Source organism: Chiloscyllium plagiosum, unplaced genomic scaffold (assembly GCF_037043375.1).
Source record: "Chiloscyllium plagiosum isolate Xiang-an unplaced genomic scaffold, Cpla_swu_hap1 HiC_scaffold_22, whole genome shotgun sequence".
Classification (NCBI taxonomy): Eukaryota; Metazoa; Chordata; class Chondrichthyes; order Orectolobiformes; family Hemiscylliidae; genus Chiloscyllium; species Chiloscyllium plagiosum.
In genome coordinates this window covers 22,415,495-22,430,271 of record NW_028270160.1, presented here as the reverse complement: position 1 = coordinate 22,430,271, position 14,777 = coordinate 22,415,495, and the positions used below count along the sequence as shown (strand labels likewise).

The following is a 14,777-nucleotide window of genomic DNA, read 5'->3' as shown; positions in this document are numbered from 1 at the left end:
CCAATGCTGTCCATGCCCTGTCTGCCATAAATGCAGGTACCCTTCTCACCAGTCTCTCCAGCCAGGGTTATTTTGTTGTAGGTTTCTACTTATCTTTAATGTTTTTTTTCTCTCTACAAATCCCATCTTATCCCACTGCTATTAAGAGAGAAAGAGTCAGCAGTTCAGTTGGTTATATCTATGGAAAAGACCCTGCTGATCCTCCTACCTTGAGAAAGAAAGAGTTGCTACCTGACCTGAAAGTATCCTTGGAAAAAATGCTTGCACTTTGCCTGAGTGCACCCCAAACAATTAGAGACTTGGCTCCTCATTTGATCATACCTTAGGAAGCTTACATTCAATGTTTTTCCTATCATTTGGCTAAAATTTCTCAAAACAACATCATTACAACCATTATGCATCTCACCCTGCTACAAAATGGATTAATTGCTATTGGTCACCTCAATAGATGGATGTTTAATGACTAGTGCCAGCATGATGGGCTAAAGGACCACTTTGCACTCTAAAAAGTCTGCAACCCAATCCCTGTTGAAGATGTGTCGGTAAATGTTTTTTTATGGGAACCACATTCAGTTTCATTCATTTGCAATTGAATTAGATTTTTTTTAATGTAGTTATCAACCACTTTCCTGTAATAACATTTTTACAATCCCTTAAATGAACTTTCAGAACAGCCTGGATAAGTAAAAGCTTGGAGCTAAATTTTATGGAGTGAGTATACTGCTTAGCACTCTGGGTAGTTTTCATGAGGTTAAGGAGGGGCTTTTTCATCTTATCTCCTGATGCACACAGGGCACCCCATAATCCATCAGAGGGTACGTCAATTTCTTCCCACCTTCTAATCAATGAGATTTAAAAAATGGAATACTTTTCCTACCACTCACCTGCCCAGGCCAATCATACTATGGTGTGGGTAGTGGAAATTCAGCTCAATTGGTCTGTTAATGAGTTGAATTGGCTAATTTATTATATTTTAACAAATGACTGCTTAGCTGGTGATTTCACCATTCACCTCAGGTTGGATCAAGTTTGCACAGTAAAACAGTGGGCTCATGGGCAGTGGGTGTTTCATGGGTTCCTTGCTGCCAAAAGAATACGCCAAAAGCTGTGTTATTATTATGGGTTGATTTAAAAAGAATATATGATTGATATAGAATCCATTCAAATTAACCTTGCAATGTACATTATGTAAGTTTGCTTCTCAAAAAAGACACCTAACTGTTGTGATGCCAGTATGTCCTATCACTGTTTCAGTGTTGTATGATTTACTGGTAATTTGTAAACATTTAGCTATGAAAGTGGTTTTCTAAATCAAAGTTCTTTCTCATCCTCAAATAAGGTGCCTCTACCCTTCTCAAGAATTAAGTCACCCAATGGTAAATCACTTACTTTCTTCATCATAAATAATATTGTGCACCAGGAGTCAGCATTGGATCATTATTCTTCCTAATATAGATAAAATAAGCACTTATTTGTGAGGTGTCAGTGTCAAACTTCTCATATAACATAAGGTAACCAGAAGGCTGCATCTGATTGGCTTTTGTAGGGCTGAGTACTTAGTCCCTTGCTTTTGTGACACATATATATCAGCGATTTAGACTTAAATGTATGTGGCATTGTTAAGAATTACAGGTGATATAAAAATTGTGCTGTCGATGATGAGGAATCTACATGATTCAAACTTAATAAAGGAAGCTACTGAAAACAAAAAATGCAGAAAATCACAGTGGGTCAGGCAGCATTCGTGGACAGAGAGAGCAAGCTAATGTTTCAAGTCTGGATGACTTTTCATCAGAGCTGACATAAAGTCATCCAGCTCGAAACGTTAGCTTGCTCTCCCTCTATGAATACTGCCTGACTTGCTGTGATTTTCAGCATTTTTTGTTTTCAGTAGCTTCCTTTATTAGATTTGAATCATGTAGAAAGACTAGTTGGGCCTCCAATTGAGTAGTATGCACATTACCACATGTTATTACCACATTACAAGAAGGATGTGACTGCACTACAGTGGTGGATTTTGGTGGGCATTATAAATAGGAAAGGAGAATTTAGCTATGAGAAACTATTGGGTAGTGAGGAGTTCTTTTCTTTGGAACTTTGGAAGATGTTTAGAGAAGCTGAGGAGATATTTAAGTAAAGTATCATAAACTGATAAGTCTAGATAAAGTGAATAAGAATGATTTATTTCCCTAAAATGAGTGATTATTAACTAAGGACTAAGATATTAGCAAAAGGACTAGCAGGAAGTTAAGGGATGTTGTCAGACAAATGGAATCTGGAACCTAGAGGGGTAAAATTCTTGTTGCATTTAAATAAGGACTTAGATTTGAACTTGAAATGTCAAAACCTACAGGACTACTGATCAGAATCTGAAAAGTAGGATTTGGCTAGAAACCAGCTTGTTAGCTCAAATGGCTTCCTTCTGTGCCTTGAAGCTTTGATTTTTTTCTGTTGAGCTATACGTGAATGGGCTTATTATTTTTCTCTGGGCAATATAAATGTTTGGAACTGATAGCCCTTGAGCTCTTGGACTGTGGGCACAACCTATTTGATTCCTGGGTGGTGAAGAGTATGTGATTTACATATGTATTTTTTAAAGTTTGGATTTCAAACCAAAAGCATTGGTATTTGTAGTGATTGGAACGAGCTGGATTTGTTGACTACAAAATCCTTGATTGGGATTGTTAACCTGGGCCAATCAGGAAAGCTCTGGCTGACCAATATAAACAGGAGACCGGTAGTGTGGGGGTTAAATTTAAAAAAAAATAAACAGGAGAGGCTCCTCCTCCTTAAAAAGAGAAAAAATATATAACCAGGAGACCACTGTGTATCACACTTGCACACACACCATGGGTGCTGGGGAAAAAGAAAATAAAAAGAAAAAAAAGAAAAAAATATATATAACCAGGAGACAGGTGGTAGAAATCGAATAAAGATTTGTACACCTGTTGTCTTTCACTGTGTCTCACACCTGCACACACACACCATGGGTGCTGGGGGAAAAATAAGCACTACCGAACTTAGGGGGTAGTGTGGGGGTTAAAAAAGAAAGAAAAAAAAGAAATAACCAAAAGTTAAGGGCAGTGTTTGTCACTGGCCACCCGGGTGTTTGCCTATTGTGAGTGAAAAAAAAAATCCAGCTTCCTCACCTGGAGAGGATTTCTCCTTTTGTGCAGGATTTATGGGGAAAGGAGAAGTAAAAGCACATGGAACTTTTTCCTATTTTTCTTGAATCTATGACAATCACAGTAAAAAAAAAAGAAAAAAAATATAAACAGGAGACCGGTAGTGTGGGGGTTAAATTTAAAAAAAAAAAAACAGGAGAGGCTCCTCCTCCAGAAAAAGAGAAAAAATATATAACCAGGAGACCACTGTGTATCACACTTGCACACACACACCATGGGTGCTGGGGAAAAAGAAAATAAAAAGAAAAAAAAGAAAAAATATATATAACCAGGAGACAGGTGGTAGAAATCGAATAAAGATTTGTACACCTGTTGTCTTTTACTGTGTCTCACACCTGCACACACACACCATGGGTGCTGGGGGAAAAATAAGCACTACCGAACTTAGGTGGTAGTGTGGGGGTTAAATAAAAAAAATTTAAAAAAAGAAAAAAGAAAATATAAACAGGAGATCACGCCTGCACACACACACACACACACACCATGGGTGCTGGGGAAAAAATAAGCACTACTGCACTTAGGTGGTAGTGTGGGGGTTAATGAAAAAAAGAGAAAAGAAAAAAAGAAAAAGAAAAGAAAAAAAATATAACCAGGAGACTGGTAGTGTGGGGGTTAAATTTTAAAAAAATAAACAGGAGAGGCTCCTACTCCAGAAAAAGAGAGAGAGAAAAAATAACCAAGAGACCACTATGTATCACACCTGCACACACACACCATGGGTGCTGGGGAAAAAAAATATATATAACCAGGAGACAGGTGGTGGAAATCGAATAAAGATTTGTACACCTGTTGTCTTTCACTGTGTCTCACACCTGCCAACACAACATGGGTGCTGGAGAAAGAAAAAGAGAAAAAACATAACCAGGAGACAAATATAAACACTACTGCTGTTAGGCGGTAGTGTGGGGAATTAAAAATAAGAAATATAACCGTGAGATTTCGAGTCGCCTCAGTTCAGGGAAAGGATGAAAAGAAAAGAAAGGAAGAGAAAAAAATATAACAAGGAGACTTAGAATCTCCTCATTTTAGGGACTGACTCGAAACTGACTAGCCACAGCCAGTGTACTGTGCACAAGTAAATAAAAGTTAACTTGGTGACAGGATTCTCACTCTGTAGTTGTTTCAGTGTTGGTCTATTTTTGTGAAAGCATTTTAAAATTAGCTAAGTCAGTCTTTTTGGAATCATGATTTTAAACCAATATGTGCACCTGGAATTTTAATGGAAGTTTACATTTACTGTGGGGTTTCTGACAAGGGAAAGAAAATGTTAAGCCATTAGCTTAGCAGAAGCTAATATAAAAAAAGAATTAGTTTTAAAACTTTTGCATAGTTCAAAGTACATCTGACTAAGATCAGACACAAGTATAGTCTCTCCTGGATACACAGATTGTTCAAAGCAGTTAAGGAAATAAAGTTATTTCAGTGAAAATGTGCAGTTTGTGAAACTTTCTGAGAGTATTTTGTGAGAATTCTGCAGATTATTGAAAGATCAAAGAAGTTAGTTGGATGAGTGCTCAAGAGACTGAGCTTTACAGCTCATAAGACTAGAGTTGAGAACATTTAAGTCAAACCTACTGATTTGAAAGGGAAGAAAAATCTGGATTTTGATTAACTGTAAATTGTAGTGTTGGTGAGTTTTCTTACTTGTTTTTAAATATCTCCACAGTGTTGTATTTTTGATATCTTCGTTTATTTTAGGGTTTTTTGTAATGGGTGACTGTTATATTATTTAAACCCAATTAGCAGCCTTGTATATTTATGTTTCAGTAAATGTTTGATGCATTAATAAAATAAAAATATGATCTATCAACCCAGATTTCATTTTGGGATCTGATCTGTCCATTAGGATTATCATGACAAATGAGAGTTCTTGTTGGGATTGTGTTCATTGAATTTAAAAATGATTTGTATCTCTTTAAAAGAAGTGGGTAAGTGGAGGTGCAGGGCATAAAATACTGATGTTGTGGTGAAGTTTATTGCAGGGATGTTTAAAATGCCTTTGAATGATTCTAAGCGCTTTGTTTGAATAGAAGACATTGCAGTGAAATTATTTGAAATCTTTGAGGGCAAACAGAGAGTTAACAGTCATGAAGATATCTTCACATATCGAGTTGTAGAGATGTACAGCATGGAAACAGACCCTTTGGTCCAACTCGTCCACGCCGACCAGATATCCTAAACTAATCTAGTCACATTTGCCAGCACTTGACCCATATCCGATAGGAGGGAGACCAGAATTGTACACAATATTCCAAAAGTGGCCAACCAATGTCCTGTTGAGCCGCCATATGACCTCCCAACTCTTATACTCTATGCTCTCACCAATAAAGGAAAGCATACCAAACACCGCCTTCATTATCCTATCTACCTGTGACTCCACTTTCAAGGAACTATGAATCTGCAATCCAAGGTCTCTTTGTTAAGCAACGCTCTCCCAGGACCTTACCACTATGTGTATAAGTCCTGCCCTGATTTGCCTTTCCAAATGCAGCACCTCACATTTTATTTAAATTGAACTCTATCTACATGTAGAGTCATAGAGATATACAGCAATCCAACTCATCCATGCTGACCAGGTATCCCAACCTAATCTAGTCTCATTTGCCAGCGCTTGGCCCATATCCCTAAACCCTTCCTTTTTGTATAACCATTCAGATGCCTTTTAAATGTTGCAATTGTACCAGCCTCTACCACTTCCTCTCATTCCATACATGCACCACCCTGTGTATTAAAAAGCTGCCCCTTAGGTCTCTTTTATATTTTTCCCCTCTAATTCTGAACCTATGCCCTCCAGTTCTGGACTCCTCCACAACATGGAAAAGACTTACCCTATTTACCCTATCCATGCCCCTCATGATTTTATACACCTCTATAAGATCATACCTCAGCATCCGACGCTCCAGGGAAAACAGTTCCAGCCTAATCAGTGTCTTCCTACGGCTCAAATCCTCCAAACTTGGCAACATCCTTGTAAATCTTCTGAACCTATTCAGGTTTCACAACATCCTTCCGATAGGAAGAAGATCAGAATTGCACATAATATTCCAAAAGTGGCCTAACCAACATCCTGTACAGCCACAACATGACCTCCCAACTCCTATACTCAAACCAATAAAGGAAAGCATACCAAAAGCCTTCTTCACTATCCTATCTACCTGCGACTTTATTTTCAAGGAGCTATGAGCCTGCACTCTTTGTTCAGCAACACTCCCTCGGGACCTTGATTAGATTAGATTTCCTACAGTGTGGAAACAGGCCCTTCGGCCCAACCAGTCCACACCAACTCTCCGAAGAGTAACCCACACAGACCCATTTCTGACTAATGCACCTAACACTGTGAGCAATTTAGCATGGCCAATTCACCTGACCTGCACATCTTTGGATTGTGGGAGGAAACCGGAGCACCCAGAGGAATCCCACGCAGCAACAGGGAGAATGTGCAAACTCCACACAGACGGTCGCCCCGAAGCTGGAATCGAACCTGGGACCCTGTTGCTGTGAGGCAGCAGTGCTAACCACTGAGCCACTGTGCCGCCCAGGACCTTATCATAGGTCTGCTCTGATTTGCTTTCCTCAAATGCAGCACTTCACATTTATCTAAATTAAATTCCATCTGCCACTCCTCAGCCTTTTGGCCTATCTGATCAAGATCCTATTGTAATCTGAAGTAATCTTCTTCGCTGTCCACTACACATCTAATTCAGTGTCATCTGCAAACTTACTAACTATACCTCCTATGTTCACATCCAAACCATTTATATAAATGATGAAAAGTCATGGACCAAGCACTGATCCTTGTGGCACTCCACTGGTCATAGGAGTCCAGTCTGAAAAACAACCCTCTATCACCACCCTCTATCAAAGGTCTTCTATCTTTGAGCCGGTTCTGTATCCAAATGGCTAATTCTCCCTGTATTCCATGAGATTTAACCTTGCTCACCAGTTTCCCATGGGGAACCTTGTCCAAAGCCTTATTGAAGTACATATAGATCACGTCCACTGCTCTGCCCTCGTCAATCCTCTTTGTTACTTCTTCAAAAACCTCAATCAAGTTCATGTATGCACAAAACCATGTTGACCATCCCTAATCAGTCCTTGCTTTTCCAAATATTTGTAAATCCTGCCGCTTAGGACTCCCTCCAATAACTTGTCCACTATCTACATAAGGCTCACCAGTCTACAATTCCCTGCGCTAGTCCTTACCGTCTTTCTTAAATAGAGTTGCTCTCTCATTAGAGACTGATGCTGGCTTAAACTGAAAGTTTTCACACCTAAGGCAAGGGGAAAAAGTTGAGAAGGAGAGCCCTTCATGGTATCCTCAACTAGTGCAGGAATTGAACCCATGCTGTTGGTATCATTTTGCATCACAAAAAACATATCCAGCAACTGAGCTGACTGACCTCCAGTGACGTACTAATGAGAAAATGGACACCACCTGAAAAATATTAAGCAATATTAAAGGAAGGTAAGATGAGCAAGATTTTTTTTAAATTCAAAGGCTTTTGAGCAGTTCAAAGGAAACTTTACTGGGGTCAGAAGCAAGTATGATTTCTCCAAAAAAGATTGATCAGAGCAGTTAAGGAAATAAGTTATTTCAGTGAAAGGGTGTAGTTTCCGAAACTTCCAGACCAAGATTGTTTCATTAAAACTCTGCAGTTTATTAAAAGACTGGAAGCTTGAACTCAGTTGGTGAATGATTAAGGGAGACACTTCACAGCTTATGGGCCTGGAATTAAGACGAAACTGTTATGTCAAACCTACAAGTTTGAATTTTCTCAATTTTGATTCCCTGTGAAGTGATGGCATTGGAGAGTAGATGGAACTTTGTTTTACCATGTGTTTTGAAATATTTATAACTGTATTATATTTGGATAGTTTGGTTTATATCTTTTTATTTCCTTTGTATAAGTTTCATTCTGGGATCTGACTTGTCCAGTAATAACATCAACTGGGGCTACAACATCAGTAAACACATTGCTGAAAGTGGCACATAATTCCTAGAAAATGGCGTTTAGCTCAGCAGATTCATGTTGATAATTTAAAATCTTGGAACTTTAATGAATTATTATTGATGTTGTTAAATTCAGGCCAAAAGACAACACCTATTAAAATAAAACTGCAACATGTTATTATTTTTATTTTTGTGTGTTTTGTGATTCTAGAAATGAAATGTCTTGAACAAAAAAATGTTCATTTGAATGCTCTCGAAAAACAGAAAAATGAATTAAAAGAAGAAATTCATCAACTTCAGAGAAAATTTCAAGGTTATTGATCTCCTGCCTAATATTATCAGCTATGATCTATGGTGAATTATAAATTCTAATTAACATGTGTGCTCAGAAATTACCTGACTGCCATATATAGATATAAATTTCCCATAGTGTTCACAGTAACTCAGATAATAGGGTAGACAGGAAGTAATGTTTGAGACTTTTTATGGGTCTGAAGGGATCTAAAAAGGTTTAATGCTGCTGAGTGTCATAAGAACCACGCTCATTCTAATGATGTCACATAGACATTGGCAGAACAACAGCTCATACTCTCTGTAACCATGTCTATTGTGTCAGTGTGACCCTAAACTCAACATAAAATAAATTAATTCTTGTTCAATACAACAGCTCTTCTGGTTAGACCAGTAAGTGTTTTTTTCTTGACCACACTGGACCAAGCAGGCCTGTATATTCCTACCAGGAAAGATTATGGTGGCAGCAAACCTACCACATTAAGCTCTTGGCGTGGTTTGGCTGCACATATGACAGACATACTATTTTACATAATCTGAGGCTTAAAATGGGAAGATGAACAGTGCATTTTTGGGGTACTAAGAGGGGTGACAGATTATTTCTTTTCCTGTCTCAATGTAATAAGGAGTGATGAGGTGGAGAGGTGTGGGAGAGGAAGGGGGGACTCAGGGAGTGGGGGTGGGGGCAAGGGGTGGCAGGGCTGCTGGAACAAAGGATGTCTGCAGTGGATTACACCTGGACTGAAGTGGTTAGGCTGAGTTTGGTGTTTTGATGAGGAGTGGGTAGACAGGACGGAGTTTGGGACTCGAAATTGTAACAGTTGTAAGTAAGAATTGAGGTTACAAAATAGGCTGTGTAAAGGTTAAAAGTTAAAAATAATTGTTACTGGTTGAGCTGGTAATTGAAACAAAATAATTAGTTGCAGCAGTGAAGCGTTGGACTGAAAGTACCTTGGAAAAGGAAGGGAGAGAAAAGAAAAAATACTAGTTAAGACTAAAAAGTGTGAAGTGGATTCTTTAAAAAATGTTAAGATCTTGTTAATTGTGTTCTGTGTGTCTACAAAAAGGACAGGTAATTTCAGAAATGTGTATGGCTGGGGAGCACGTAGGAAGAATCAATTATGAGAAAATTTGTGTAAGAAGGTTGGAAGTGCATGCGTAAAATATCCCGTTCCGTAAAAGGGCCATTGAGTTATTCCTGACATTCTGGCTGATCATTGTTCTTTGATTAACACACAAAAGGTTGTCATTAACAGATCATTATCAAATTGCTGTTTGTGGGAGACTCCTTTGCATAAATTGGCTGCTTTTTTCCTGTATAGCAATAGTGACTGTTCTTTCAAAAAAATATATTGACAACAAAGTTTTAAAATGTCCTGAGGTGGTGAAGAGCAGTATATTAAATGTTCTGAGGAAGAGTCACCAGACTCAAAACGTTAACTTTGAATAAAATCCCTACAGTGTGAAAACATGCCATTTGGCCCAACAAGTCCACACCAACCCAGACCCATTCCCCTACCCTATTATCCTATATTTACCCCTGACAAATGCAGCCAATCTTCACATCCCTGAACACTATGGGCAATTTAGCATGGCCAATTCACCTAACCTGCACATCTTTGGATTGTGGGAGGAAACCAGAGCATCTGGAGGAAACCCACACAGACACTGGGAGAATGTGCAAACTCCACATCGACAGTTACCCAAAGCTGGAATCAAACCCAGGTCCCTGCACTATGAGGCAACAGTGCTAGCCACTGTGCGTCCAAATTTGATTTCTCCTTACAGAATCTGCTAGACCTGCTGAGCTTTTCCAGCTACTTCTGTTTTTGTTACTATATTAAATGTATTTTTACTTTCAATTTTTGTGATAAATAGGATGGGGAGAATCACAGAGCAACATGTAATGAACTATATATTTCTAAATCAGGATCATCCATGACTTAGATGGAAACTTTAAGTGATGGTGTTCCCTCATTTCTTGTGCTGCTGCTCTTTTAGACAATAGAAGGAAGTGGCATTTCTAAGAAGCCTTTTTGAGTTGCTGCATTGCATCTTGTACATGTTGGGCTGTGTGACATAAGATAACATCAAAAGACTATGAATTGGTGAGGATAAGGGTTGCTCATGCAAGTGCCTTTTCCTAATGGAATATTGCAAGAGATATACAAGAAAATCTGGCAGCTTCTCACTCCCTATTAACATCCTGGGGCTTGCCATTGACTACAAGTTAGACTGAACTAATCAGATAAATATGGAGTAGGTCAATGGCTTGGATTCTTGCAACTAGTGATTCACCTCCTGTCGCCATTATAAGGCAGAAGTAAGGAGTGTGATGGAATACTCCTCAATACTTAGGAAACTGGACACCATCCAAGACAAAGCAACCTCCTTGATTCACACCACTTCCACAAACTTCTCTGCACTGTTATTATTGAGTAACGGCAATGCTATCATCTACAAGGTGCACTACAGAAATTCATCTCCTTGGAGAGTATCTTGCATACTAATGGCCACTACCATCTAGGAGGAAGGGCAGCAGTTACGTGGGAAAGCCATCATCCTGACTTGGAAATGTATTGCCGTTCCTTCAGTTGTTGGGTCAAAATCCTGGAACTGCTTCCCAATAGCATTGTGCGGATACCCACACCAAATGGACTTCAGTGGTTCAAAAAGACAACTTGCCATTATCTTCTCAAGGGCAATGAGACAGGGGCGATAAACGTTGAACCAGTCAGTGACCCTACAACCCATGAATGAATAACAAAAAGCAGTGACACCATTCCATTATAGCGAAGTGCTTGTTCGGGGATTGTCAAAGATTGAAGAGATAATAAAGCAAATAATTAAGTGTCAGCAGGTATATGATTGAGATATCATTGAGCTATTTTAAATCAGTCAGCATAAATTTGAATATAATAACATAATCCCCAATTATAAGAGATGGGGGTGCACAGTAAAAGTCCAGAAAAGTTCAGATTTAACCTCAGCTAGAGTAATTGTGATTTAATCGGTTTAATTTATAAATGAAGCTAACAAAAATTATGAAAGACCAGGACATTATGGAGTTTAACTTTAACAGATGTGATCAGTTTTAATTGATTTTGGATTAGATTAGATTACATAACAGTGTGGAAACAGGCCCTTCGGCCCAACAAGTCCACACCGACCCGCCGAAGCGCAACCCACCCATATCCCTACATTTACCCCTTACCTAACACTACGGGCAATTTAGCATGGCAAATTCACCTGGCCTGCGGGAGGAAACCGGAGCACCCGGAGGAAACCCACGCAGACACGGGGAGAAAGTACAAACTCCACACAGTCAGTCGCCTGAGGCGGGAATTGAACCCCGGGTCTCTGGTGCTGTGAGGCAGCAGTGCTAACCACTGTGCCACCGTGCCACCCACAATTGGGTCTTGGTTAAGTTTGAAATAAGGTACTGCTGCCTCCTGTTTGAATTTGCACAGCACTATCTGTTACACTCAAATGCACAGTGAGCACTGAATTCCTTTCTCTTCGACTTCAGGATTTCTGCAGGGAATATTGAGTTATTGTATATGGATTATTTCTGACTGGTAGATTACTGTGTTCTTTGTGAAGGTAGAATTACCATCATTATTTTTCAGGTATTGAAGATGAACTGACTACAGTTATTTTTAACACAAAGGCTTTGGAAGAAGAAAAAGTAAAAATTTGTCAAAAACCACAAACAGACCCTGAGTTTTTACGGTAACCAAATTTAGGCTTAATTGCATTTTGTTTTTAGTTCTTTTCCTGCTTAAGGCATTTTTTAAAAAAAATTTGGACATTGTCTCAGTGGTATAAGAAGTTCCTATTTCTTGCAACAAATAACAGTTGTTTTAAATGTATTTTGAATTATCATTCTGATTTTGAAAAGAATAAGTATATCTAGTTTCCTTTCAGAAAATAGTGGTAGGCCTTCTTAAGTGTGCAGTCACTGAAAGTGACAAAATCACAATACTGTCAGATGTTCTGTGCATTTGACAAATGTCATTGAAACTTTTGGAATCCACAAAATTGAAAAAGAATGAGTATTCTGCAAAAAGTGACTCACCTGATTCCCTCAAGCCTTTCCAGCAACAACAAATCAGAGGAGAATGATGAGCTGCTGTGCACTGCCTGGATCTTCAACAATGTTCGAGAAACTCCACACCATTCAAGAAAATGCAGCCTGCTTGATCAGCATGCTGACCTGTATCTCTCACATTCCTTCCCTTCATCACTGGTGCACTGTGGCTGCAGTGTATACTAGCTTCAAGATGCATAACCAATTTGACAAGGCTTCTTTAATAGCAGTTCTCAAATCTGAGCTGGAAGAGTACAAAAAAGCAGACACATAAAGCTAAAGTTTACTTTTTGAGACCTAGTGTAGATAGGCATAAAAGTGGGTGAAACACTTGCTTTGGGTCGATTGGGTTTTTTTACCTTACTACATTCTTTACAGAGCCATACATTTTTATGCGTGGGTAAATAACCAAATTTTATGGCTGTGTGGATAGGAAGTTCTGAAGACCTCCAGCTCCATCATCCAAGTGCAATATTTAAAAAGCACCCAAAGAGTACCTCACTTTCGGTGATCTAGGAGGATCACTCAAGTATAGCTTATCCTTGCCGTCTACTCCTAGAAATGGTGGAGGGTGAGGGGAGACCTTAAAGAGGTTTATGAAATTGTGAGGAGTATGGATAGTGTGAATAGCCAAGATCTTTTACCTAGGGTGGGGGAATCCAGAGCTAGAGGGCATAGGTTTAAGGTGAGAGAGGAAAGATTTAAAAAAGACCTGAGGGGGTAACTTTTGCATGCAGCGGGTGGTATGGTGTATGGAATGAACTGCCAGGGAAAGTGGTGGAGTTGGCTACAGTACAACATTTTAAAAGGCATCTGGAAGGGTATCTGATTAGGAAGGGTTTAAGAGAGATATTGGTCAAATGCTTGTAAGTGGGGCTAGGTCACATTGGGATGCCTGGATGACAAGAACGAGTTAGACCAAAGGGTCTATTTCTGTGCTGTATGACGATATGATTTTCTGTCTTAAAAGCTCAACCCCACACCTTAGCTTTGCCTCCTTTGAGATTTTCTTGCAGAATAGCCATGAGAGAAGGGATGTACTGTTTCTGAGGATTGGCAAGAAGTGGTCATTCTGAGTGACCATAGCACCCTAAACCAAGGTAGTTGGCAAAAAGATCAGTCCAAGGAGGAATGTCAAGAGACACTGGATTTAGTGCCACTAAAGGATATATGATCTGCTGCAACTGGCAGTGTATGTACTGCTGTCAACTCAGTATTTCATGCTCCAAATCACATGTACCCCACTTGTCTACTGGTGTGAGAACCCACACATTCAATAGCTTTTTGTCACAGGTTTGCTCAGGCCAAGGGCACAAGCATAAAAGGTATCATCAGGATGAATACCTCTCAATAATATTAGGCACTCACATAATGAAGCTTTATTTAGTTCCATTAACTCTAGCAACTTGATAACTTTGAACTGGTAGTTGCAGAAGCAGGGCATACTTGTATTGACAGAAAATGACTGTCTATATCCATCCACTGAAGCAATCTCAAGGAACTCCTCTCAATTGCACATCAAATAGTAACATCTCAACAAAATCTTGGATATGGGTGACAACTCATGACACAAGCAAATCTTTACAATTTTCTTTGCTGCCTCTGGATCCCATTCCCATGCCAATAAAACTTGAAGAGGTCCATCTCCAGCCCTGCACAGCACACCGCTGAGAATGAACTGTTGAGACTGTTAGATGCAACAGTAAAAAAGCCCTCCTCCACATAATCCACCAGCGTATACACATTCATCTCACTGCATATCTAGAGTCGTAGTCACATTCTGTTGAGCACTGCACTGACACGGATTCACAGCTAGAGGAGGAAGAATTGGCTAAGATCTCTGACACTCAGACAATTTTGGATCATTAGCACCTGCTGATTTCCAAACAGACAATAAGCCACTGGATTCAACAATTAATGAGCTGACAGAGATACGGAATCAAATAGTGGAACAACAGATAGAGGTGCCAGAGATCATGCACAGATTGAGAAATGTGCACAAGAATCTGCCCAGGTTCTGACTGTTGTGCTTCAGCATGTAATCTCTTGGCTGCTGACATGGAGAGAAATGCAGAAAATTCAGTATCTGCTAGATATGTGCAGCAACATTAACTTGCAATGCTCAAACCAGGGATGTTTTGTATCAATGGCTTGGTGACAGGGGACTTTGGGTACTTGACTTCTCGCTTGGTTTCCCATCCACTGAAGTTGCAAGGGAGCTGCCATGATGCACTGACAGGAAGGGAAGCAATTTATAGAT

General features: G+C 39.4%; 1 protein-coding gene across 1 annotated transcript in view; it reads left to right on the top strand.

Moving 5' to 3' along the window:
- ccdc172 (coiled-coil domain containing 172) overlaps positions 1-12,163 on the top strand; it is a 47,990-nt gene extending 35,827 nt beyond the window's left edge. The window contains exon 3 of the mRNA XM_087999258.1: positions 12,057-12,163. Coding sequence (XP_087855384.1) covers positions 12,057-12,163 — 107 coding nt within the window. The remainder of the gene's footprint in view (positions 1-12,056) is intronic.
- Positions 12,164-14,777: the final 2,614 nt, after the last annotated feature.